Source organism: Mustelus asterias, chromosome 10, assembly GCF_964213995.1.
Source record: "Mustelus asterias chromosome 10, sMusAst1.hap1.1, whole genome shotgun sequence".
NCBI lineage: Eukaryota > Metazoa > Chordata > Chondrichthyes > Carcharhiniformes > Triakidae > Mustelus > Mustelus asterias.
The window spans coordinates 119,434,051-119,461,839 of record NC_135810.1 but is presented as its reverse complement, the minus strand read 5'-3'; the positions used below and the strand labels follow the sequence as shown (position 1 = coordinate 119,461,839).

The following is a 27,789-nucleotide window of genomic DNA, read 5'->3' as shown; positions in this document are numbered from 1 at the left end:
GATTTGCAGATAGTGATGAGGACCATCAGAGGATACAGCAGGATATAGATCGGTTGGAGGCTTGGGCGGAGAGATGGCAGATGGAGTTTAATCCAGACAAGTGTGAGGTAATGCATTTGGAAGGTCTAATACAGATAGGAAATATACAGTAAATGGCAGAACTCTTAAGAGTATTGATAGGCAGAGGATCTGGGTGTACAGGTACACAGGTCACTGAAAGTGGCAACGCAGGTGGGGAAGGTAGTCAGGAAGGCATACGGCATGCTTGCATTCATTGGCCAGGGCATTCAGTTTAAAAATTGGCAAGTCATGTTGCAGCTTTATAGAACCTTAGTTAGGCCGCACTTGGAATAGAGTGTTCAATTCTGATCGCCGCACTACCAGAAGGATGTGGATGCTTTGGAGAGGGTACAGAAAAGATTTACCAGGATGTTGCCTGGTGTGGAGGGTATTAGCTATGAGGAGAGGTTGGAGAAACTTGATTTGTTCTCACTGGAACGACGAAAGTTGAGGAGCGACCTCATCGAAGTCCACAAGATTATGAGGGGCATGGACAGAGTGGATAGTCAGAAGCTTTTTCCCGGGTTGGAAGAGTCAATTACTAGGGGGCATAAGTTTAAGTGCAAGGGGCAAGGTTTAAAGGAGATGTACAAGTCAAGTTTTTTATACAGAGGGTGGTGGGTGCCTGGAACTCGCTACCGGGGGAGGTAGTGGAAGTGGATACGATAGTGACTTTTAAGGGGCGTCTGGACAAATACATGAATAGGATGGGAATGGAGGGATATGGTCCCCGGAAGGGTAGGGGCTTTTGGTCCAGTCGGTCAGCATGGTCGGTGCAGGCTTGGAGGGCCGAAGGGCCTGTTCCTGTGCTGTAATTTTCTTTGTTCTTTGTTCTTGGGAAAAAGATACATAAGTCTGAGATCAGGTACCAAACGCTGCCAGCAGACTTTCGAATGGACCAACCTCGCACTAAGTTGATCTTTCTCTATACCCGAGCTATGACTGTAACGCTACATTCCGCACTCTCTCTTTTCCTTCTCTATGAATGGTATGCTTTGTCTGTATAGTGCGCAAGAAACAATACTTTTCACTGTATACTAATACATGTGACAATAATAAATCAAATCAAATCAAATCAAAATCACCATGACAGCTGAGGGGACTTAATACCTCAGTGATATTTTCCCACATCATCCTCAAAATCTTTGATAGCTTTAAAATCACTGAATCTTTACAGTGCAGTAGGAGGCCATTTGGCCCATCGAGCCATCACTGGCTCTCTGAAAGAACATTCCAGCCAGTCCCACTCCCTCTGCCTTAACCCTGTAACCTTGCACATCCTTGCTTTTCAGATAGCAATCCAATTCCCTTTCGAATGCCTCGATCGAACCTGCCTCCTCCACCCTCTCAGGAAGTTCGATCCAGACACCAACCACCCTCTGGGTGAAAAAATCTTCCCTCACACCATTTTTACTCCTTTTGCCAATTATTTTGAATCCGTGCCCTCTAGTTCTTGATGCTGTCTTGAGGGGGAACAGTTTCTCACCGTTTACCCTGTCCCCGCCCGTCAACTCTCCTCTCAGCCTTCCTTTCTCCAAGCACTCCCAACCTCTCCGAAACATCCTCATAGCTAGAAGATTTACCCATCTGTGTCGGGAACATACGCAATGACTGAGCCGCAACAGCCCACTGGGTAGCGATCATTGTGGGTGGCACGGTGGCACAGTGGTTAGCACTGCTGCCTCACAGCGCCAGGAACCTGGGTTCGATTCCTGGCTTGGGTCGCTGTCTGTGCGGAGTCTGCACGTTCTCCCAGTGTCTGAATGGGTTTCCTCCGGGTGCTCTGGTTTCCTCCCACAGTCTGAAAGATGTGCTGGTTAGATGCATTGGCCATGCTAAATTCTCCCTCAGTGTACCCGAACAGGCGCTGGAGTGTGGCGACTCGGGGATTTTAGAACATAGAACATAGAACATAGAACAGTACAGCACAGAACAGGCCCTTCGGCCCACGATGTTGTGCCGAGCTTTATCTGAAACCAAGATCAAGCTATCCCACTCCCTATCATCCTGGTGTGCTCCATGTGCCTATCAATAACCGCTTAAATGTTTCTAAAGTGTCTGACTCCACTATCACTGCAGGCAGTCCATTCCACACCCCAACCACTCTCTGCGTAAAGAACCTACCTCTGATATCCGTCCTGTATCTCCCACCACGAACCCTATAGTTATGCCCCCTTGTAATAGCTCCATCCACCCGAGGAAATAGTCTTTGAACGTTCACTCTATCTATCCCCTTCATCATTTTATACACCTCTATTAAGTCTCCCCTCAGCCTCCTCCGCTCCAGAGAGAACAGCCCTAGCTCCCTCAACCTTTCCTCATATGACCTACCCTCCAAACCAGGCAGCATCCTGGTAAATCTCCTCTGCACTCTTTCCAGCGCTTCCACATCCTTCTTATAGTGAGGTGACCAGAACTGCACACAATATTCCAAATGTTGTCTCACCAAGGTCCTGTACAGTTGCAGCATAACCCCACGACTCTTAAACTCCAACCCCCTGTTAATAAAAGCTAACACACTATAGGCCTTCTTCACAGCTCTATCCACTTGAGTGGCAACCTTTAGAGATCTGTGGATATGGACCCCAAGATCTCTCTGTTCCTCCACAGTCTTCAGAACCCTACCTTTGACCCTGTAATCCACATTTAAATTTGTCCTACCAAAATGAATCACCTCACATTTATCAGGGTTAAACTCCATTTGCCATTTTTCAGCCCAGCTTTGCATCCTATCTATGTCTCTTTGCAGCCTACAACAGCCCTCCACCTCATCCACTACTCCACCAATCTTGGTGTCATCAGCAAATTTACTGATCCACCCTTCAGCCCCCTCCTCCAAGTCATTAATAAAAATCACAAAGAGCAGAGGACCAAGCACTGATCCCTGCGGCACACCGCTAGCAACCTGCCTCCAATCCGAAAATTTTCCATCGACCACCACCCTCTGTCTTCGGTCAGACAGCCAGTTACCTATCCAATCGGCCAACTTTCCCTCTATCCCACACCTCCTCACTTTCATCATAAGCCGACCATGGGGGACCTTATCAAACGCCTTACTAAAATCCATGTATATGACATCAACTGCCCTACCTTCATCAACACACTTAGTTACCTCCTCAAAAAATTCTATCAAATTTGTGAGGCACGACTTGCCCTTCACGAATCCGTGCTGACTATCTCGGATTAATCCGCATCTTTCTAAATGGTCGTAAATCCCATCCCTAAGGACCCTTTCCATCAATTTACCAACCACCGAAGTAAGACTAACCGGTCTATAATTACCAGGGTCATTTCTATTCCCTTTCTTAAACAGAGGAACAACATTCGCCATTCTCCAGTCCTCTGGCACCATCCCCGTGGACAGCGAGGACCCAAAGATCAGCGCCAAAGGCTCTGCAATCTCATCCCTTGCCTCCCAAAGACTCCTAGGATACATTTCATCAGGCCCAGGGGACTTATCGACCTTCAGTTTATTCAAAACTGCCAAGACATCCTCCCTCCGAACATCTATTTCCTCCAGCCTATTAGCCTGTAACACCTTCTCTTCCTCAAAAACATGGCCCCTCTCCTTGGTGAACACTGAAGAAAAGTATTCATTCATCACCTCGCCTATCTCTACTGACTCCATACACAAGTTCCCACTACTGTCCTTGACCGGCCCTAACCTCACCCTGGTCATTCTTTTATTCCTCACATAAGAGTAAAAAGCCTTGGGGTTTTCCTTGATCCGACCCGCCAAGGACTTCTCATGTCCCCTCCTAGCTCTCCTAAGCCCCTTTTTCAGCTCATTCCTTGCTAACTTGTAACCCTCAATCGAGCCATCTGAACCTTGTTTCCTCATCCCTACATAAGCTTCCCTCTTCCTTTTCACAAGACATTCCACCTCTTTTGTGAACCATGGTTCCCTCACTCGGCCATTTCCTCCCTGCCTGACAGGAACATACCTATCAAGGACATCCAGTATTTGTTCCTTGAAAAAGTTCCACTTTTCATTAGTTCCTTTCTCTGACAGTTTCTGTTCCCAACTTATGCCCCCTAATTCTTGCCTAATCGCATCATAATTACCCCTCCCCCAATTGTAAACCTTGCCCTGCCGGACGGCCCTATCCCTCTCCATTGCAATAACAAAAGACACCGAATTGTGGTCACTATCTCCAAATTGCTCTCCCACAACCAAATCTAACACTTGGCCCGGTTCATTTCCCAGTACCAAATCCAATGTGGCCTCACCTCTAGTCGGCCCATCCACATATTGTGTCAGGAAACCCTCCCGCACACACTGCACAAAAACTGCCCCATCCAAACTATTTGACCTACAAAGGTTCCAATCAATATTTGGAAAGTTAAAGTCCCCCATGACAACTACCCTGTGACCCCCACACATATCCATAATCTGCTTAGCAATTTCTTCCTCCACATCTCTATTACTATTTGGGGGCCTATAGTAAACTCCTAGCAACGTGACCGCTCCTTTCCTATTTCTAACTTCAGCCCATATTACCTCAGTGTGCAGATCCCCCACGAAGTGCCTTTCCGCAGCCGTTAAACTATCCTTGATTAACAATGCTACTCCTCCACCTCTTTTACCAGCTTCCCTACACTTAGTGAAACATCTATACCCCGGAACGTCCAACAACCATTCCTGTCCTTGTTCTACCCACATCTCCGTAATGGCCACAACATCGTAGTCCCAAGTACCAATCCACGCCCCAAGTTCATCTACCTTGTTCCGGATGCTCCTTGCATTGAAGTAGACACATTTCAACCCACCTTCCTGTCTACCAGTACCCACCCTTGACCCTGATACCTTCCCCAATACCTCACCACCCTCTCTGACTTCTGGACTACAACTCCCTTTCCCACTCCCCTGACAAATTAGTTTAAACCCCCCTGAAGAGCCGTAACAAATTTCCCTCCGAGGATATTGGTGCCCCTCTGGTTCAGGTGCACCCCGTCCTGTTTGTACAGGTCCCACCTTCCCCAGAACGTGTTCCAATTATCCACGTATCTGAAACCCTCCCTCCTACACCATCCCTGCAAACACATACTTAACTGCACTCTCTCCCTGTTCCTCAACTCGCTATCACGTGGTACTGGCAACGTACCAGAGATGACCACATGTTTTGTCTTGGCTCTCAGCTTCCAGCCCAGCTCCAGAAATTCCTGCTTTAAATCCCCGTCCCTTCTCTTACCTATGTCATTGGTACCAATGTGCACCACGACTTGTGACCGTTTCCCCTCCCCCTTCAGAATCTGGAAAACACGGTCTGAGACATCACGGACCTTGGCATCCGGTAGGCAACATACCATCCGTGAGTCTCTTTTGCTGCCACAGAACCTCCTATCTATCCCTCTAACTAACGAGTCCCCAATAACTATCGCCCTCCCGCTCTCCCCCTTTCCCTCCCGAGCCACAGAGACGGACACAGTGCTGGAGATCCTCTCACTGCGGCTCCCCACTGGTATGTCATCCCCCTCAACCGTATCCAAAGCGGAATACTTGTTGCTAAGGGGAACGACCACCGGGGATCCCTGCACGGACTGCTTCCTCCCAGCCCCTCTCACCGTCACCCATCTGTTTTCAATCCTCGGAGTAACTGTATTCCTAAAGCTTGTGTCTATGGCCATCTCTGCGTCCCTGATGATCCTAAGTTCATCCAACTCCAGCTCCAGTTCCCTAACACGGTTTTGGAGGAGCTGCAGATGGGTGCACTTCCCACAGGTGTAATCAGTCGGGACACTGTCGTCGTCCCTCACCTCAAACATAGTGCAAGAGGAACATTGCACTGCCTGCACACCCATCCCCTCTAGATACCTTGCCAGTACCAGGTAGAAAGTGCAAAAATGAATTCAACTCACCCCTGCTCGCCCTTTCAGCCTAAGCCCTGTGAGCCAAAGTCTTATAGCTCACACTCTGCTTCCCACACACTACACTGCCCGCTCCCGACGCTGCCCGCTGTATACTGCAGCCTACCTTTTATACTTCACGCGCTTAAAAAACCCTTCCCAGACTCCTTTGCTGCCCACTTCTAGTTTTCACTTTAAACTTGAAAAACTGCTGTTAAAGTAAAGGCCAAAAAAATACACACACTAGCTGACTAATTAAATAAATAAACAATTCAATTAATCCAATTAATCTCTTACCAACACTGCTGCCTTCAATCACCCCTCTCAGCTTGCTCCAGTGGATCAATGAGGGGGAACCTCCCAGGTAACTGACTTTTAAAGTTAAAATAAAAACCCTTCCCAGACTCCTTTGCTGCCCACTTCTAGTTTTCACTTTAAACTTGAAAAACTGCTGTTAAAGTAAAGGCCAAAAAAATACACACACTAGCTGACTAATTAAATAAATAAACAATTCAATTAATCCAATTAATCTCTTACCAACACTGCTGCCTTCAATCACCCCTCTCAGCTTGCTCCAGTGGATCAATGAGGATTTTCACAGTAACTTCGTTGCAATGTTAATGTAAGCCGATTTGTGACACTAATAAATAAATTTTCAAGTACCAAGCAGCTTATAGGGACATGGTGGTGTAATGGTATCTGCAATCAAGAGGCATTCTGGGACATAAGTTCAAATCCCACCATAGTAGGAGGTGGAATTTAAATAATTTCAATAAAATTTGGAATATAAAACTAGTCTGAGTAACAATGACCTTGACAGCTATCTTTGATTGTTGTAAAAAGCCATCTGGTTCACTAATGTCCCTTTAGGGATGGAAATCTGCCATCCTCACCTGGTCATAGAGTCAAAGAGGTTTATAGCATGGAAACAGGACCTTCAGCCCAACTTGTCCATGCTACCCCCCCCCTTTTTTTAAAAACCTAAGCTAGTCCCAATTGCGCACGTTTGGCCCATATCCCTCTATACCTATCTCACACATGTAAATGTGTAAACACTTTTTAAAAGACAAATTGTATCCGCCTCTACTTCTATCTCCGGCAGCTTGTTCCAGACACTCACCACACTGTGTGTGAAAAAATTGCCCCTCTGGACCCTTTTGTATCTCTCCCCTTTCACCTTAAATCTATGCCCTCTAATTTTAGACTCCCCTACCTTTGGGAAAAGATATTGACTATCTAGCTGATCAATGCTCCTCATTATTTTATAGACCTCTATAAGATCACCCCTCAGCCTCCTACGCTCCTGAGGAAAAAGTCCCAGTCTATCCAGCCTCTCCTTATAACTCAAACTACCAAGTCCCGGTAGCATCCTAGTAAATCTTTTCTGTACTCTTTCTAGTTTAATAAAATCCTTTCTATAATAGGGTGACCAGAACTGCACACAGTATTCCAAGTGTGGCCTTACCAATGTCTTGCACAACTTCAACACGACGTTCCAACTCCTGTATTCAATGTTCTGACCAATGAAACCAAGCATGCCGAATGCCTTCTTCACCACTCTGTCCATCTGTAACTTCACTTTCAAGGAGCTATGAACCTGTACCCCTAGATCTCTTTGTTCTATAACTCTCCGTAACGCCCTACCATTAACTGAGTAAGTCCTGCCCTGGTTTGATCGACCAAAATGCATCACCTCGCATTTATCTAAATTAAACTCCATCTGCCATTCGTCAGCCCACTGGCCCAATTGATCAAGATCCTGTTGCAATCCGAGATAACCTTCTTCACTGTCCACTATGTCACCAATCTTGTCAAACTTACTAACCATGCCTCCTAAATTCTCATTCAAATCATTATATAAATGACAAATAACAGTGGACCCAGCACCGATTCCTGAGGCACACCACTGGTCTCAGGCCTCCAGATTGAAAAATAACTTTCTACAACCACCCTCTGTCTTCTGTCATCAAGCCAATTTTGTATCCATTTGGCTACTTCACCCTGGATCCCGTGAGATTTAACCATATGCAACAACCTACCATGCGGTATCTTGTCAAAGGCCTTGCTAAAGTCCATGTAGACGACATCAACTGCACTGCCCTCGTCTTGCCTTCTTGGTTACCCCTTCAAAAATCCATTGTCAATTGTCAGAAAAACCCATCTGGTTCACTAATGTCCTTTAGGGATGGAAATCTGCCGTCCTTACCTGGTCTGGCCTACATGTGAGTCCAGAGCCACATGAATGCGTTTGACTCTCAACTGCCCTCTGAAATGGCTGAATGAGCCACTCATTTCAAGGGTGAATTAGGGATGGGCAGCAAGTGTCAAAGTATAAATGCTAAAAAAAAATTCATAAGAAGCTAAAAATTTTAGTGGTAGCTTTTACTACGAAACTGAGATGACCACTTCCCAAATAGTCAGAAAAGTGACAGAAATAAAATGGTTTGTTCCAAGAATTTGCTGAGGAAAAATTTCTTCCTCAGGCAACATTTCCCAACATTTCATAATGATCTCACAATATTTCACAATAGATCTCCAGTCATAGTGAAAGATTTAAGTGAAGTGATTGTAACTGGCCAGAGACACGTTGGGCAGGAATTTACAACCTCTCTCGGGCGAGGCTCATAAAATCCTGCCCAAGGCCAACAGAGAATTCCGTTGCTGAAGCCTCGCCTGCCCCGATTCCAGGGCAGCCCACCCCCCCCCCCCCCCCCACCCCCACCCCCACGCCCACTGATCCCCCTTCAGCCCTACAAGTCTCCGAGAGATTTGCACTATTCTGCCTGCCTAAGCACCTCTGACTTTAATCACCCCACATCTAGTGGCCACACCTTAAAGCACTTTATGGGGAGACAACGGCCTCATGGTCTTTGACTAATAACTAGATTATTAATCCAGACACTCAGCTAACGTTCTGGGGACCCGGGTTCGAATCCCGCCTGGGCAAATGGTGAAATTTGAATTCAATAAAAAATATCTGGAATTAAGAATCCACTGATAACCATTGTCGATTGTCGGAAAAACACATCTGGTTCACAAATGTCCTTCAGGGAAGGAAATCTGCCGTCCTTACCAGGGCTGGCCTACATGTGACTCCAAGCCACGGCAATGTGGTTGACTCTCAACTGCCCTCTGAAATGGCCGAGCGAGACACTCAGTTCAAGGGGCAACTCAAGATGGGCAATAAATGCTGACCCAGCCAGCATCGCCCATGTCCCACAAATGAATAAAAATAAACTTAGGCCTTAAGTGCATTCTCCCTAAATCTAGAACTGGCAGCACGGTTTAAGGATAAGATGTCTCTCATTTAAAACAGAGATGCGGAGGAATTTCCTGTCTCAGAGAGCCGATATTGTTTGGAATTCTCTCCCCAAGGAAGCACTGGGCGCTGCGGGTCACTGAATATATTCAAGGCTGAGTTAGACACAGTTGTGACTGACAGGGGAGTTAAGGTTAAGGGGGCAGGCAGGAAAATGGAATTAAGACCACAACCAGATCAGCAGTGATCTTATTGTCTGGCGGAGTATGTGTGAGGGGCCAAATGGCCTCTCTTGCTCCTATTTCTTGTTTGATTATGTTCTCAAATCTCCCCAATTCGCTCTACAAAACCTACTGCTTTGAATAGGCTATTGACCATGTGACCTAACATCACCTTGTGAGGTTAAGTCCTTTCACACTTCACGGGATATGGTGTTGCTGGCAAGATAGGCACTAGTTTCCCATCCCTAATTGCCCTTGAACTGAGCGGCCTGTAAGACCATTTCAGAGACAACCACATCTCTGTGGGCCTGAAGTCACATGTAGGCCAGACTGAGTAAGGATGGCAGATTTCCTTCCCTTATTAAAGGGGCATTAAGTTTATTTAAAAGTTTATTTATTTATTAGTCACAAGTAGGCTTACATTAACACTGCAATGAAGTTACTGTGAAAATCCCCTAGTTGCCACACTCCAGCGCCTGTTCACGTACACTGAGGGAGAATTTAGCATGGCCAATGCACCTAACCAGCACGTCTTTCGGATTGTGGGAGGAAACCAGAGCACCCGGAAGTAGACTCCGCACAGACAGTGACCCAAGCCAGGAATCGAGCCCAGTCGCTGGCGCTGTGGGGCAGTAGTGCTAACCACTGTGCCACCCAAAGTGAACCAGATGGGTTTTTACGTCAATCGATGATGGTTTCATAACTTTATAGTCCAGATTTTATTAATTAAATTTAAATTCCACCAGCTGCCGCAGCGGGATTTGAACCCATGTCCACGAGAGGATTAGTCTGGATTTCTGGATTACTGGTCTAGTGACATTACTACCGTGCCACTGTCTCCCCCACACCTTGTGATTTTTATGGCGTTAAAAGCATTGTGTAGATATATGTTGTGAAACTGGCTTTACATGTTTCTCTTTACAGCAAACCCCAAGTGATCCAGAGTGGTTGCAAAGGAAGGGTGAAATTTGACACACTGCGGAGGGTGAAGAGAACAGGGTGCAGTCTGGCAGACTTACGTGGGAATCCCAGAACAAGGCCATTCAGCCCCTTGAACATGTTCTGCAATCCAAGACTCACCACGGGTCAAACCTACTGCAACAAGTAGTGTGGACTGGAGAATCAAAGAACAAAGAACAGTACAGCACAGGAACAGGCCCTTTGGCCCTCCAAGCCTGCGCCGATCATGCTGCCTGCCTCAACTAAAACCGTATGCACTTACGGAGTCCGTATCCTTCCATTCCCATCCTATTCATGTATTCGTCTAGTTGCCCCTTAAATGCCGCTATCGTACCTGCTCCCACCCCCTCCCCGGGCAGCACGTTCCAGACATTCACCACCCTCTGTGTAAAAAACGTGCCTCGCACATCTCCTCTAAACTTTTCACCGTGCACCTTAAACCTATGTCCCCTAGGTCCTCTAGGAAAGAGCATCTGACTATCCACTCTGTCCATGTCACTCACAATCTTGTAAACCTCTATCAGGTCACTCCTCAACCTCCGTCGTTCCAGTGAGAACAAACCGAGTTTATCCAACCTCTCCTCATAGCTAATACCCTCCAAACCAGGCAACATCCTGGTAAACCTTTCTGTACCCTCTCCAAATCATCCACATTCTTCTAGTAGTGTGGCAACCAGAATTGTACGCAGTATTCCAAATGAGGCCTAACTAAGGTTCAGTACAGATGCAGCATGACCTGCCAATTTTTATACTCAATGCCCCGACCGATGAAGGCAAGCATGCCGTATGCCTGCCTGACTATCTTATCCACCTGCGTTGCCACTTTCAGTGATCGGTGGACATGTACGCCCAGATCCCTCTGCTTGTCAATACTCCTAAGGGTTCTATCATTTACTGTATAATTCCTACATGCATTGGACCTTCCAAAATGCATCATCTCACACTTGTCCGGCTGAAATTCCATCTGTCATTTCTCCCTCCAAGTCTCCAATCGATCTATATCTTGCTGTATCCTCTGACAATCCTCTTCACTATTTGCAACTCCACCAATTCTTGTGTCATCTATGAACATACTAATCAGGCCAGCTACGTTTTCCTCCAAATCATTTATATACACTATGAACAACAAAGGTTCCAGAACTGATCCCTGTGGAACACCGCTAGTCACAGCCTTCCATTCAGAAAAGCACCCCTCTACTGCTACCCTCTGTCTTCTATAGCCAAGCCAGTTCTATATCCATCTTGCCAGTTCTCCTCTGATCCCTTGTGACTTCACCTTTCGTACCAGTCTACCATGCAGTACCTTGTCAAACGTTTTGCTAAATTCCATGTATAAAACATCCACTGCCTTTCCCTCATCTATCATCTTCGTCACTTCCTCGAAAAACTCGATCAAATTAGTGAGGCACGACCTCCCCTTCACAAAACCATGCTGTCTATCACTAATAAGTCCATTTGTTTCCAAATGTGAGTAAATCCTGTCCCTAAGAATCTATTGCAATAATTTCCCTATCATTGACGTAAGGCTCACCAGCCTATAATTTCCCGGATTACCCCTGCTGCCCTTCTTAAACAAAGGAACAACATTGGCTATCCTCCAGTCCTCTGAAACTTCACCTTTAGCCAATGAGGATACAAAATTTTTAGTCAAGGCCCCAGGAATTTCCTCCCTCAGTATTCTGGGGTAGATCCTTACCTTGCCGCAACAGAATTCCCCAGGCAGGATCCGGGTGCGTTGGTAGCGCCTCCACTGGCAACCGTACAGGCCCGCCAGGCAAGAGAGGAAAGGCTGGTACTCATAGCGTTGGAGCAAGCGCCTGCGGACAATCTGGAGCTTCCCCAGTTTGATCTTGGTGAGCTGGACTGGGGTGCTGCCCATCTGGCACGGGTCAGGCCCTCCTTAACTCTGCAAGGACAGAAGAACAAAACGGAATGACTTGCATTTATATAGCACCTCTCATGACCTCAGGATGTCCCACAGCACTTTGCAGCCAATGCACAAGAATCAGGAGCAGGAGTAGGCCAATCAGCCCATCAGGCCTGCTCCGCCTGTCAATTAGATCATGGTTGATCTGATTGTGGCCTTAACTCCAATTTCCTGCCTATCCTCAAAATCATAGAATCCCTACACTGCAGAAAGAGGCCATTTGGCCCATCGAGTCTGTACTGACCACAATCCCACCCAGGCCCTATCCCCTAACCCTAGCTAGTCCCCCTGACACTAAGCGGCAATTTAGCATGACCAATCCACCTAACCCACACATCTTTGGACCGTGGGAGGAAACCGGAGCACCAGGAGGAAACCCACGCAGACACGGGGAGAACATGCAAACTCCACACAGACAGTGACCCAAGCCGGGAACTGCTGCCTCACCGTGCCACCCAATCCTTCAATCCTTTTCTATCAAAATTCTGTCTAACTCAGTTTTGAATATATAAAGGTCTTCACTGCCTCCTGGGGTGGAGAATTCCAAAGACGATTGACCTTCTCAGAGAAGAAATTCCTCCACATCACCAACTTCCTTGGGAAACCCTTATCTTTAAACTGTGTCCCTACAAGAGGAGACATCCTCTCTGTGTTTACCCTGTCGAGTCCCCTCAGAACCTTATCTGTGTCAATAAGAGGCACAGTGTCAAGGGAGGCACAGTGGCACAGTGGTTGGCACTGCTGCCTCACAGCACCAGGGATCCGGGTTTGATTCCTGGCTTGGGTCACTGTCTGTGTGGAGTTTGCACATTCTCCCTGTGTTTGCATGGGTTTCCTCCCTCAGTCCAAAGACGTGCTGGTTAGGTGCATTGGCCATGCCAAATTCTCCCTCTGTGTACCCGAACAGGCGCCAGAATGTGGCAACTCGGGGAATTTCACAGTAACTTCATTGCAGTGTGGATTATAAGCCTACTTGTGACTAATAAATAAACTTTATTTATTTTACTTTATTTTTATTTATAAGATCGCCTCTCATTCTTCTAAACTCCAATGAGTGTAGGCCCCAACCGACTCACCCTTTCCTCAGAAGACAACCCCTTCATCCTGGGAGTCGGCCCAGTGAACCTTCCCTGAACTGAAGCACTTTTTCGAACTGAAGTCATTGTTGCAACGAAAGGTCTTCAACTCATCTCAAAATGATCTGATTTCTCCCACCCAGCGTGGAAGATCAGATCATTCTTTCAGTGGCTGCACTCTCACCTGGTTGTGGGTTCAAGGCCCCCACGCCAGAAACTGGATGACAAATATCTAGGCTGACCTGCCCAGAGCCAGTAATGGGGGAGTCCTGCACTAAAGAAAGGCAAGGATAGACTTGCATTGCTACGGCACCTTTGACAACCTTAGGATGTCTCAAAGTCTCTGCTTCAGAGGGCAGTCAAGACCTCAATTCAATATTTCTTTTCACAGACAGCACCTCCAACAGTTATTCATTTTTAAAAATTCATTCGTTGGACATGGGCGTCGCTGGCTGGCCAGCATTTATTGTCCATCGCGAGTTGCCTGAGGGCAGTTGAGAGACAACCACATTGCTGTGGCTCTGGAATCACCTGTAGGCCAGACCGGGTAAGGACAGCAGATTTCCTTCCCTAATGGACATTAGTGAACTAGATGGGTTTTTCCGACAATTGACGATGGTTTCATGGTCATCAGTAGATTCTTTAATTCCAGATCTTTTTATTGAATTCAAATTCCACCATCTGCCATGGCGGGATTCGAATCTGGCTCCCCAGAACATTAGTTGAGTTTCTGGATTAATAATCTAGTGATAATACCACTAGGCCATCGTCTCCCCAAGCTCATCCTCAATGTGGAGGGAGGGGTGGGGTCAGTGTAGATTTACGTCTAAGAGGCCATGACTTTCAGAGGCCACGACCTTCAGAGGCCACGACCTTCAGAGGCCACGACCTTCAGAGGCCACGACCTTCAGAGGCCAGTGTACTACCAGCCAGGCCACAGCTGACATTTAACTAGAACCTCCTGAACACCCATATTTGAGGATTGGAGCTACGGTTCCCCAGGAGCTGTGCCACCATCTCAGACCTTGTCCAAGAAGCCATTCTCCCTGTGTGAATTTAGCTCAACAAATCAGCAGCGCTGGGTGTATTTCTGTTTAATGCGTTCATGGGGATGCGGGCATCACTGGGCAAGGCCAGCATTTGTTGCCCATCCCTAAATGCCCTTGAACTGAGTGCCTTGCCAGGCCATTTCAAAGGGCAGTTCAGAGTCAACCAGACCGGGTAAGGACATTAGTGAACCAGATGGGATTTTACAACAGTGGATGATAGTTGTCACGGTCACCTGTTACAAAGACTTGTTTTATATTCCAGATTCTGCTAATCAAATTTTAACCATTAGCCTGGGTGAGATTTGAACCTGTGTCCCCAGTGGCATCACCACTGCCACCCTCATCCACTCAGTTATGAGGAGGTGTCAGAATCGAGCCTTAGCTGTCCTCAGCCGATGACTTACTTCCCCTGGTGTGGTCAGGAGCAGCAAGGCTGATCTTCATTCCTCTCCTGCCCTTCGCGTTAAGCCTAATTATTGTCCTCACAGCCCTACCTGTGATTGGACCTGTAACCCAACCCAAAACAAACATTGAAACATAGAAAACAGGTGCAGGAGGAGGCCAGTCGGCCCTTTGAGGCTATTCCGCCATTCATTTTGATCATGGCTGATCATCAAATTCAATATCCTGATTCCCCACTTCTCCCCCTATCCCTTGATCCCTTTAGCCCCAAGAGCTGTATCCAATTCCTTCTTGAAATCAGACAACATTTTGACCTCGTTTACCTTCTGTGGGAGTGAATTCCACACATTCACCACCCTCTGGGTGAAGAAATTTCTCCTCACCTCAGTTCTAAAAGGTTTACCTCTTATCCTCAAACTATGAACCTTAGTTCTGGACTCCCCCGCCATTGGGAATATTCTTTCTGAATCTACCCTGTCTAACACTGTTAGAATTTCATAAGTTTCTATGAGATCCCTTTTCACTCTTCTAAACTCCAGTGAGTCAAATGCCTCAGAACTACCCCCACTTCCTCTTTCCACTGACTTCAACAAGAGAGGGATTCAGAAGAGGAATTCAGTATCACCAGTTCCCACACCACTACCCAAATTTAAAATTACTCAGTCTCGTCTTTTCAACAGAGAACTGACAGTAACAACAACAACCTGCATTTATATGGCACCTTTCGACATTATAAATCATCCCTCAGCGTTTCAAAGGAGCGCCATCAATCAAAATGGACACAGCTTTTGACCAAAGGTCATCTGGACTCGAAACGTCAGCTCTTTTCTCTCCTTACAGATGCTGCCTGAGATTTTCCAGCATTTTCTCTTTTGGTTTCAGATTCCAGCATCCGCAGTAATTTGCGTAATCCAGTGTTTGGATACAGATTTGATTTGAATTGATTTATTATTGTCACATAGAGTGATAGAGTCATAGAGGTTTACAGCATGGAAACAGGCCCTTCGGCCCAACTTGTCAATGCCGCCCCTCTTTTTTTAAACCCCTAAGCTAGTCCCAATTGCCCGCGTTTGGCCCATATCCCTCTATACCCATCTTACCCATGTAACTGTCTAAGTGCTTTTTAAAAGACAAAATTGTACCCAACTCTACTATACCTCTGGCAGATCGTTCCAGACACTCACCACCATACATCACTCATTATCATAGAAAATCATAGAAACCCTACAGTGCAGAAGGAGGCCATTCGGCCCATCGAGTCTGCACCGACCACAATCCCACCCAGGCCCTACCCCCACATATTTACCCGCTAATCCCTCTAACCTACACATCCCAGGACTCTAAGGGGCAATTTTTAACCTGGCCAATCAACCTAACCCGCACATCTTTGGACTGTGGGAGGAAACTGGAGCACCCGGAGGAAACCCACGCAGACACGAGGAGAATGTGCAAACTCCACACAGACAGTGACCCGAGCCGGGAATCGAACCCGGGACCCTGGAGCTGTGAAGCAGCAGTGTTAACCACTGTGCTACCGTGCTGCCCCACTGTATTAGTACACAGTGAAAGTATTTTTTCTTGCATGCTATACAGACAGAGCATACCATTCATAGAGAAAGAAAGGAGAGGGTGCAGAATGTAGTCATAGAATCCCTACAGTACAGAAAGGGGCCATTCAGCCCATCGAGTCTGCACCGACCACAATCCCACCCATATCCCTATATATTTACCCACTAATCCCTCTAACCTACGCATCTCAGGACACTAAGGGCAATTTTTAGCATGGCCAATCAACCTAACCTGCACATCTTTGGACTGTGGGAGGAAACCAGAGCACCCGGAGGAAACCCACGCAGACACAAGGAGAATGTGCAAACTCCACACAGACAGTGACCCAAGCACGGGAATCGAACCCAGGTCCCTGGAGCTGTGAAGCAGCAGTGCTAACCACTGTGCTACCGTGCCGCCCCAGTAGTGTTACAGTCATAGCTAGGGTGTAGAGAAAGATCAACTTAATGCGAGGTAGGTCCATTCAAAAGTCTGATGGCAACAGGGAAGAAGCTGTTCTTGAGTCAGTTGGTAGGTGACCTCAGACTCTTGTATCTTTTTCCCGACGGAAGAAGGTGGGAGAGAGAATGTCCGGGGTGCGTGGGGTCCTTGATTGCGATGGTTGCTTTACCGAGGCAGTGGGAAGTGTAGACAGAGTCAATGGATGGGAGATCCAGGCTGACACTTTACTATAGTACTTGAGGGAAGAAGGTGGAAGAGAGAATGTCCAGGGTGTGTCGGATCCTTGATCACGGGTCACGGTGTCAGGAACAATAGAGGGAGATAACAGGGCAGGTTACCAAAAGCTTGGTCAAAGAGAAGGAGAGAGGTTTTAAGAAGCATTGTGAAGGAGGAGAATGAGGTACAGAGGCGGAAATGTTAGGAAGAGAATTCCAGAGCTTGGGGCCAAGGCAAGGCCTCCAATGGAGGGTCCATGGTGACCACTGAAGGGTTACTCATTTTGAGGAAGGTAAATAAAGTTGGGTGCCTAATTTCTGCTGCGTTGTGTGATTCAGGCTGTGTAATTGTGTGATTTCAGAACGGCATGGCAACACAGTGGTTAGCACTACTAACCATTAACCAGCCTCAGGGGTCCCTGTGTGATGTGTAGTGAAGGCCCATTTAGTCAAAGAGTTGAATTAAAGACTGATTTCACATTATATCCAATACTGACAGCAGAGCTCAGTGGATAGTGATCCAGTGTGAAAACCCTGGCCAAACCACTCCAGCTAAACTCTGGCTCAGGGCCAGACTGTAATGAAAATTTTAAAGTTTATTTATTAGTGTCACAAGTAGGCTTACATTAACACTGCAATGAAGTTACTCTGAAAATCCCCTAGTCGCCACACTCCGGCATCTGTTTGGGTACACTGAGGGAGAATTTAGCATGGCCAATGCACAGTCTTTCGGACTGTGGGAGGAAACCGGAGCACCCGGAGGAAACCCACGCAGACACGAGGAGAACGTGCAGACTCCGCACAGACAGTGACCCAAGCCGGGAATCGAACCCGGGTCCATGGCACTATGAGGCAGCAGTGCTAAGCACTGCGTTTGTTTGTATGTTCCCATTGGCAAAAACCTGTTGTTATTAACTACAAAACTTACTTCCTGGTATCGAAAGCCAAATTCTTCACATCTCTTGCCCACTCACGTCACCTGTCTACATACCTTGCACACTCTTTGTGTCTCCCTCACAACTTACTTGCATTTATATAGCAACTTTCATGACTCCCAGAGCCCTTTCCAGCCAATGAAGTACTGCTGTAATGTTGAATTTGGAGCAGGTAACATGAGCACAGTAAATGGTTTCTGAATCTAACCTCTATGTAATTCCATGCAATCTTTGTTCAGATAATAAACGTCTGGCTGTACAACTTCTCCAGCACAATGCGTACTATTTAAGGGCATTGATCGCTATAAGAGCAGTTGATTAAAATGAGTAGAAGACTGGGGAGCAGTTACTGGAGAGGTTGTAATCATTCTCACTGATGGAAACATCAATTTGTCAACCTAATTACTCTGGCAGAGACGGATTTGTATAAATATTAAACTGATCTCTCCAAAGTAGCTATTTGACATAAATGTAAAACGCTGCAAGATACTAACTGAATCAGGGGAATCATGTTATTTTTTATTCATTCGTGGGACCCGGGCGTCACTGGCTCGCCAGCATTTATTGCCCATTCCTCGTTGCTCTTGATCAGAAAGCAGTTGAGAGTCAACCACATTGCAGTGGTTCTGGAGTCACATGTAGGCCAGACCAGGTAGGGACGGCAGATTTCCTTCCCTAAAGGACTTTAGTGAACCAGATGGGTTTTTCCAACAATCGACTATGGTTTCATGGTCATCAGTAGATTCTTAATTCCAGATATTTTTTTATTAATCTCAAATTCCACCATCTGCCATGGCGGGATTCGAACCCGGGTCCCCAGAGCATTAGTTGAGTTTCTGGGTTAATAGTTGTGTGATAATACCACTAGGCCATCGCCTCCCCGAAGGAGGGCGTAAGGAGGCTGTATCTGGGTGAGGCCCACCCACAGGGTCACATTAGCTGATTTAGTGACAACCTTCCATTTTTATTGCATTTTTAGCTTCCCAAAACTGCCACATCAAGACCACCTACCGAGCATTGGCTCAGAAACTGGGGGGAATCATTAAATGCAAGGTCTGAACTTGATATTTCATTTTCATTTAAGAGCATAGGAACCAGAAAAGGCCATTCAGCCCCTCAAGCCTGTTCCGTCATTCCTTGAAATCATGGCTGATCCTTATCTTAACTATATGATTCCCAAATCCTTTTATAGCTTTGTCTAGCAAAAGCCTATCAATGATTAATTGAGCTCATAGCTAGGGTTTTACTGGGAGAGAGGTTGGAAATTCTGTGGTGAATAATTCACCTCCTGACTCCCCAAAGCCTGTCCACCATCCACAAGGCCCAGGTCAGGAGTGTGAAGGAATACTCCCCACGTGCCTGGATGGGAGCGGCTCCAACAGCCTCAAGATCCTCAACACCATCCAGGACAAAGCAGCCCGTTTGATTGCTACCTGTTCCACAAGCATTCAATCCCTCCACCACTGACGCACAGTGTTCTTTTAAAGTTTAAAGTTTATTTATTAGTGTCACAAGTTGGCTTACATTAACACTACAATGAAGTTACTGTGAAAATCCCCCAGTTGCCACACTCCTGCGCCTGTTCGGGTACACTGAGGGAGAATCCAGCATGGCCAATGCACCCTAACCAGCACGTCTTTTGGACTGTGGGAGGAAACCGGAGCACCCGAAGGAAACCCACAGACGTGGGGAGAACGTGCAAACTCCACACAGACAGTGACCCAAGCCGGGAATCGAAACCAGGTCCTTGGTGCTGTGAGGCAGCAGTGTTAATCACTGTGCCACCGTGCTGCCCTATGTGACAGCCATGTGTACCATCTACAAGATGCAATGCAAGAACTCACTAAGGTTCCATAGGCAGCACCTTTTACACCCATAGCCACTATAACCACTACCATCTAGAAGGACAAGGGCAGCAGATACATGGGAACACCACCACCTGCAAGCTCCCCTCCAAGCCACTCACCGTCCTGACTTGGAAATATATCCCCGTTCTTTTACTATCACTGGGTCAAAATCCTGGGACTCTCTTCCTAACAGCACTGTGGGTGTACCTGCACCATATCGCTTGCAGCGGGGTCACGATAAGACAGCTTATTACCACCTTCCCAAGGGCAATTAGGAATGGGCAATAAATACAGTGACGCACATAAACAAATAGAAAAAAGCCTCCTTTACCCCTTGTGTGAGGAAATGCTACCTAATTTTGGCGCTAGGGTCCCAGGTTCAATTCCGGCCTCGGGTCACTGTCTGTGTGGAGTTTGCATGTTCTCCCCATGTCTGCGTGGGTTTCCTCTGGGTGCTCCGATTTCCTCCCACACACCAAAGATGTGTGGGTTAGGTGGATTGGCCATGCTAAATTGCCCCTTAGTGTCAGGTGGATTAGCAGGGTGAATACGTGGGGTTACTGGAAAAGGGCCTGGGTTGGATTGTGGTCAGTGAAGACTCGATGGGCCAAATGGCCTCCTTCTGCACTGTAGGGATTCTATGATTCTATGATTCTGAAGAGCTTGGCTGTTTATGGTTATTTCGCCTTGGCCTGGATTCTCCCACCCGTCCTGCTATCTATCTCTATTTATGCAGTTTCTTTCAAAATAGTCAAAGTAATTTAGATCATACAGAGGGAGAAATTAATTCTGAAAACAATCTACAGGAAAAGGACGTCAAGCAGAGAAATCACATCCTGCAACTTTTTTGATTCATTCTCGGGACATGGGGATCGCCGGCTGGACCAGCATTTATTGCCCATCCCTAATTGCCCTGAAACCGAGTGTCTCACTCAGCCATTTCAGAGGGCAGTTGAGCGTCAACCACATTGCTGTGGCTCTGGAGTCACATGTCGGCCAGACCAGGTAAGGGCGGCAGATTTCCTTCCCTAAAGGACATTAGGGCATTAGGACATCCACTCTGTCCATGCCTCTCATAATCTTGTAGACTTCTATCAGGTCGCCCTCAACCTCCGACATTCCAGTGAGAACAAACCGAGTTTCTCCAACCTCTCATCACAGCTAATGCCCTCCATACCAGCTGGGTTTTTACAACAATTGACAATGGTTTCATGGTCATCAGTAGATTCCTAATTCCAGGTATTTTTTACAATTGAATTCAAATTCCACCATCTGCCATAGCAGGATTTGAACCGGGGACCCCAGAAAATTAGCTGAGTTCCTGGATGAATAATCTAGCGATAATACCACTCGGCCATCGCCTCCCCAGAGCAAAGTTGCACTGAACAATATTCTATCAATGTACAGGGGCAGGGCGGAACCGGAAGTGCTGAACTTCTGTGAATGCCCCTGGGCTGGGAAAACGACATGAGGCAGACAGCCTGGCATCGTACAATGATTGCAGAACAGCAGGAGGTCATTTGGCCCCTCAAACCTGTGCCAGCTCTCTGCGAAAGCAACTGTCATAGTCCCATGCCTGTCCCATTTATCCTGCAATTTTCTAATCTTTTAGATTACCATCGAATTCTCTTGGAAGCCACGACTGAACCTGCCTCCACCAGACAAAGAATAAAGAAAATTACAGCACAGGCACATGCCCTCCAAGCCTGCACCGGCCATGCTGCCCGTCTGAACTAAAACCCCCTACCCTTCCAGGGACCAGATCCCTCTATTCCCATCCTACTCATATATTTGTCCAGACGCCCCTTCAAAGTCACTATCGTATCTGCTTCCACTACCTCCCCCCGCATCGAGTTCCAGGCACCCATCACCCTCTGTGTAAAAAACTTGCCTCGTACATCTCCTTTAAACCTTGCCCCTCGCACCTTAAACCTATGCCTCCTAGTAATTGACTCTTCCACCCTAGGAAAAAGCTTCTGACTATCCACTCTGTCCATGACCCTCATAATCTTGTAGACTTCTATCAGGTCTCCCCTCAACCTCCGTCATTACAGTGAGAACAAACCAAGTTTTTCCAACCTCTCCTCATAGCTAATGCCCTCCATACCAGGCAACAACCTGGTAAATCTTTTCTGTACCCTCTCCAAAGCCTCCACATCCTTTTGGTAGTGTGGTGACCAGAATTGAACACTATATTCCAAGTGTGGCCTAACTAAGGTTCTAAAAAGCTGCAACATGACTTGCCAATTTTTAAACTCAATGCCCCGGCCGATGAAGGCAAGCATGCTGTATGCCTTCTTGACTACTTTTCTCCACCTGCAATGCTAAGACAGTTGACGCTCGATCCTCACTGCTCGCAGAGTAATAATGATTTACCTCATGGTGCCTTTGATTCTTTTGCCAGTCATTTCGAGATCTGTCCCCTCCGGTTCTCGATCCTTCTGCCAATGTTTCTCTGTCTGTTTTGTCCAGACCCTCTTCACAATTTTGAACACCTCTATCCAATCTCCTCTCACCCTCTTCTTCCCGAAGGAGAAAGACTCAGCTTTTCCAATCACTTCCCCCTCGGTGGCACAGTAGCCCAGTGGGTTCGCACTGCTGCCTCACAGCGCCAGGGACCCTGGTTCGATTCCCGGCTTGGTCACTGTCTGTGTGGAGTTTGCACGTTCTCCCCGTGTCTGCATGGGATTCCTCCGGGTGCTCCAGTTTCCTCCCATAGTCCGAAAGACGTGCTGGTTAGGGTGCATTGGCTGTGCTAAATTCTCTCTCAGTGTACCCGAACAGGCGCCGGAGTGTGGCGACTCGGGGATTTTCACAGTAACTTCATTGCAGTGTGAATGTAAAGAGCATGTGACAATTGTGACACTAATAAATAAACCTATACTTTAAAGAGAAGTGAATTCTAATCTCCCTGGAGCAGTTGAATCATCGAATTTAAAAATTCACAACTGAGCGTCAAAAATAGCCCAGGATGTTAACAGGAAACGCAGCAGAGAATTTCACCTGAGAACTCAGCACCTGGTTGCTGGGGGAAATAAAAGGGAATCTTTGAAAATCACACCTCTATCTTTCAAAAGTCATACCTGACGATCTATCTGTCCTTCAGCTGATTGGTAGACCCCCATGATCTGGAATTACTGTTTAATCTCAATGCTTTGCTGATTTGCCTACACACCACACTGAGGATTTCGCAATGTCGCTCCGTTAGAGGCAGCGCTTACCTTCCCTGGGGGGAATCTGTCTCACTGTCAACAAATAAGGCAAACACCTTAAAGGGGTGAAACCAATTTTTAAAAAAAATTAAATGGAATTCTGCACAGTGCCTTCCACTGCTGCATCCCATAAACAACAATGATGTGGAATCAAATTACTTCAAATGAATAAATTAGCGAGAGTAACTTAATGTCCAACCAGTCGACTCCAAAGCTTGGTACTGCCTTGTTCCCTATTCTTTGCTAGTCATTGTGTTATCAGCTTCTAAAATTAGATACAGCCACACATAGCTTACAATGAGATGAAAGATCTCTCAGCCTAATCAACTCATCTTGTTGTTCATGTTCCGTACAAGCAACATGTTCCTTCTCATTGCCGTATCTCTTTATCTCTCATTACTTTGGCTGCCGATGACTGTGGTTTATGGGCTGGAATCTTAATCGAGGCATTCAGCTGTGGTTTATATATAACATATAGCAGTCGGGGAGGCGATGGCCTAGTGATATTATCGCTAGACTATTGATCCAGAAGTTCAACAAATGTTCTGGGAACCTGGGTTCGAATCTGGTGGAATTGGAATTCAATAAAAAATATCAGGAATTAAGAACTTACTGATGACCATGAAACTATTGTCGATTGTCGGAAAAACCCATCTGGTTCACGAATGTCCTTTAGGGAAGGAAATCTGTCGTCCTTACCTGGTCTGGCCTACATGTGATTCCAGAGCCACAGCAATGTGGTTGGCTCTCAACTGCCCTCCAAGGGCAACTAGGGATGGACAATAAATACTGGCCAGCCAGTGACACCCATGTCCCACGAATGAATAAAAGAAAATTGGCAGATGAAATTCAGTGTTGCAAAGACTGGTTGAAGGGATGAGGAGATGCGATGGCAGTAGCGTGTGTACCATGTATAAGATGCACCAAGGCTCCTTCGACAGCAACTCCCGAATTGTCAACTTCTACCATCTAGAAGGACAAGGGCAGCAGAAACATGGGAACACCACCGCATACAAGATCCCCGCCCAGCCACTCACCATCCTGACTTGGAAATCTATCGCCATACTTTCACTCTCGCTGGGTCAAAATGCTGGAACTCCCTCCCTAGCAGCACTGTGGGTGCACCTACACCTCAGGGACTGCAGCGGTTCAAGAATGCGGTTCACCACCACTGTGCAACACGGCATTGTGGCTCAAAGCGCCAGGGGCCCGGGTTCAATTCCAACTGACCTCAGGCATAATCCTGCAAAATACTACCACATCTTCCCCCCTCCCCACCGACCCATTCACCCATTCCACAGCTACAGATTGGCAAACATTATACTGCGAACATGATCCTGCTCAAATCAAAAGCTAAGCAGAACGGTACCATATTCATTTATAATACAAAACCTACATGCCATTCCAGAAAAGGTTGAGCTCCTTTTCTCTTTCAGCTGCATATTGGCCTATTGTGCATTTTCTGCCTATCCAATCTTAATGTTTTCGGCCTATAAGTTGTTTATGCATTAATAAAACCACTAGACTGGATTATAATTTGTTAATCTGTCTGTTTGCAGATTGCACATTCTCCCTGTGTCTGCGTGGGTTTCCTCTGGGTGCTCTGGTTTTCTCCCACACTCCAAAGATGTGCATTGGCCATGCTAAATTGCCCCTTAGTATCCAAAAATGTTTACGGTAGGCGGATTAGCCATGGTAAATGTGTTTTTGTTATTCATTCCTGGGACATGGGCGTCGCTGGCTGGCCAGCATTTATTGCCCATCCCTAGATGCCCTTGGGAGGGCAGTTGAGAGTCAACCACATTGCTGTGAGTCTGGAGTCACATATAGGCCAGGCCAGGTAAGGATGGCAGATTTCCTTCCCTAAAGGACATTAGTGAACCAGGTGGGTTTTTCTGACAATGGTTTCACGGTTATCAGTAGATTCTTAATTCCAGATAGGATAGGGATATGGAGATGGGGTCGGGGGTGGGGGGTGAGCCTGAGTAAGACGCTCTTTTGGAGAGTCAGTGCACACTCAATGGGCCAAATGGCCTCCTTCTGCACTGTAGGGGCTCTATAAGACCATAAGACATAGGAGCGGAAGTAAGGCCATTCGGCCCATCGAGTCCACTCCACCATTCAATCATGGTTGATTTCAACTCCATTTACCCGCTCTCTCCCCATAGCCCTTAATTCCTCGAGAAATCAAGAATTTATCAATTTCTGTCTTGAAGACGCTCAACGTCTCGGCCTCCACAGCCCTCTGTGGCAATGAATTCCACAGACCTACCACTCTCTGGCTGAAGAAATTTCTCCTCATCTCTGTTCTAAAGTGACTCCCTTTTATTCTAAGGCTGTGCCCCCGCGTCCTAGTCTCCCCTGCTAATGGAAACAACTTCCCTACGTCCATCCTATCTAAGCCGTTCATTATCTTGTAAGTTTCTATTAGATCTCCCCTCAACCTCCTAAACTCCAATGAATATAATCCCACGATCCTCAGACGTTCATCGTATGTCAGGCCTACCATTCCTGGGATCATCCGTGTGAATCTCCGCTGGACCCGCTCCAGTGCCAGTATGTCCTTCCTGAGGTGTGGGGCCCAAAATTGCTCACAGTACTCCAAATGGGGCCTAACCAGTGCTTTATAAAGCCTCAGAAGTACATCCCTGCTTTTGTATTCCAAGCCTCTTGAGATAAATGACAACATTACATTTGCTTTCTTAATTACGGACTCAACCTGCAAGTTTACCTTTAGAGAATCCTGGACTAGGACTCCCAAGTCCCTTTGCACTTTAGCATTATGAATTTTGTCACCGTTTAGAAAATAGTCCATGCCTCTATTCTTTTTTCCAAAGTGCACGACCTCGCACTTGCCCACGTTGAATTTCATCAGCCACTTCTTGGACCACTCTCCTAAACTGTCTAAATTTTTCTGCAGCCTCCCCACCTCCTCAATACTACCTGCCCCTCCACCATCTTTGTATCGTCGGCAAACTTGGCCAGAATGCCCCCAGTCCCGTCATCTAGATCGTTAATAGGGGCTCTATGTGTTCCCAAGGGTAATTAGGGATAGGCAATAAATGCTGACATAGACAGTGACACCTACATCTATTGAAAGAATGAAATAAAATGATGTAACATTTGCGCCACATAGGTTCATGGTAATCACCAATCCCCTGTGAGAGTTAATGGCTATACCATCACCCACCATCATAAACCCGGCGATTCCCACTGACCAGAAACTTCAATGCACTTTAACCCAAACGGTCATAAATTCAATCTCACTGCCTGAGATTTGGACACATGATCCAGGCTGATACTCTACAGCTGAGGTACTGGGGGAGTGCAACACTATCGGAGGTGCCGACTGGCTGATCTTAAACCCAGGCCCTGCCAACCCTCCCAGGCGTATGTAAGAGAAAGGCTTGCATTCGTATAGTGCCTTCCACATCCTCAAGCAGTCCCAGAGCACTTTGCCAGAGCCTATGTGGAGAATGATGAGAGAACCAGTTACCACACAGCAAGCTCCCACTCTCTGCAATGTGTTCTGTTAGTGCAGTGTTGATTTAGGCACGAATGTTGGCCAGCACATCAACAACAACTTACATTTATATAACGCTTTTAACATTACGACAGGTCGCTTCTCAGGAGCGTGACTGATACCGAACCACATGAGGAGACAGTCGGTCAGATGACCCAAGGGGGCTCCCATGGTCTTTACTGACATATTCCCACAGGACTTTATATTCCCACCTAACAGTTCAGACAGGCACGATGGCGCCGCTGACCATGCTGCACTCCCTCAGCACCGTAATCAAGCACTAGTCACGAATTCCATGCTCAAGGCTGTGGAGTGGGACTCCAGACTCGAGAGGCGAGAGGTCCCACAGCGCCAGGGCTGACTGCAGAGTGAGAGACAGGATTAAAATAACTCCTCGGCTGTGAAACTCCAAACAAAAGTAGCATTTTCAAACTTGCCAGCACTTAAAGTCAAACAAAACAGCAGAAAAATAATTTTAAAAGCAAACAAATACCCACGCACCTCAATGCTGGCTGGGATTCTCCAGCTGTTCAAGCCCCACCACTGCTGCCAGCGGGAATGGAGAATTTAGCGCTCAGCCAAAACTTCATCCACTGCAGCGAGACTGGAAAATCCCAGCCGCGGGCAAGGTCGGAGAGTCCCAGCCCAATGTCAACAATCTGCTCCAGATTCTGGAACGTTCCTCGGATCCTGGTGTTGTGAAAGGTGCTACACAAATGCACGTTCTTCCCTAGATGCATTTCCAACCAGTGTTCTGATTCGATCACATCAACAAGAGGACAGCAAGAGGAAAGGGCTAGTCAGGCCAAATCGCTCACTCCATCAGGACCTGTCCCAGCATCCTCTTGCACAGATTTGATTTGATTTGATTTACTATTGTGACATGTATTAGCATACAGTGAAAAGTATTGTTTCTTGCGTGCTATACAGACAAAGCATACCGTTCATAGAGAAGGAAATGAGAGAGTGCAGAATGGCGGCATGGTGGCACAGTGGTTAGCACTGCTGCCTCACAGCGCCAGGGACCCGGGTACTATTCCCGGCTTGGGTCACTGTCTGTGTGGAGTTTGCACATTCTCCCCATGTCTGCGCGGGTTCCCTCCAGATGCTCCAGTTTCTCCCACAGTCTGAAAGACGAGCTGGTTAGGGTGCATTGACCCGAGCAGATGCCGGAGTGTAGCGACTAGGGGAATTTCACAGTAACTCCGTTGCAGTGTTAATGTAAGCCTTACTTGTGACTAATAAA

At 46.9% G+C, this 27,789-nt stretch overlaps 1 protein-coding gene across 1 annotated transcript in view; it reads right to left on the bottom strand.

The window, feature by feature from the left end:
- The window catches only part of LOC144499903 (glycerophosphodiester phosphodiesterase domain-containing protein 5-like), a 106,512-nt gene that overhangs the window by 53,479 nt on the left and 25,244 nt on the right, over positions 1-27,789 (bottom strand). Inside the window, exon 2 of the mRNA XM_078222571.1 lies at positions 12,044-12,253. Coding sequence (XP_078078697.1) covers positions 12,044-12,226 — 183 coding nt within the window. The 5' untranslated portion in view covers positions 12,227-12,253. The remainder of the gene's footprint in view (positions 1-12,043; positions 12,254-27,789) is intronic.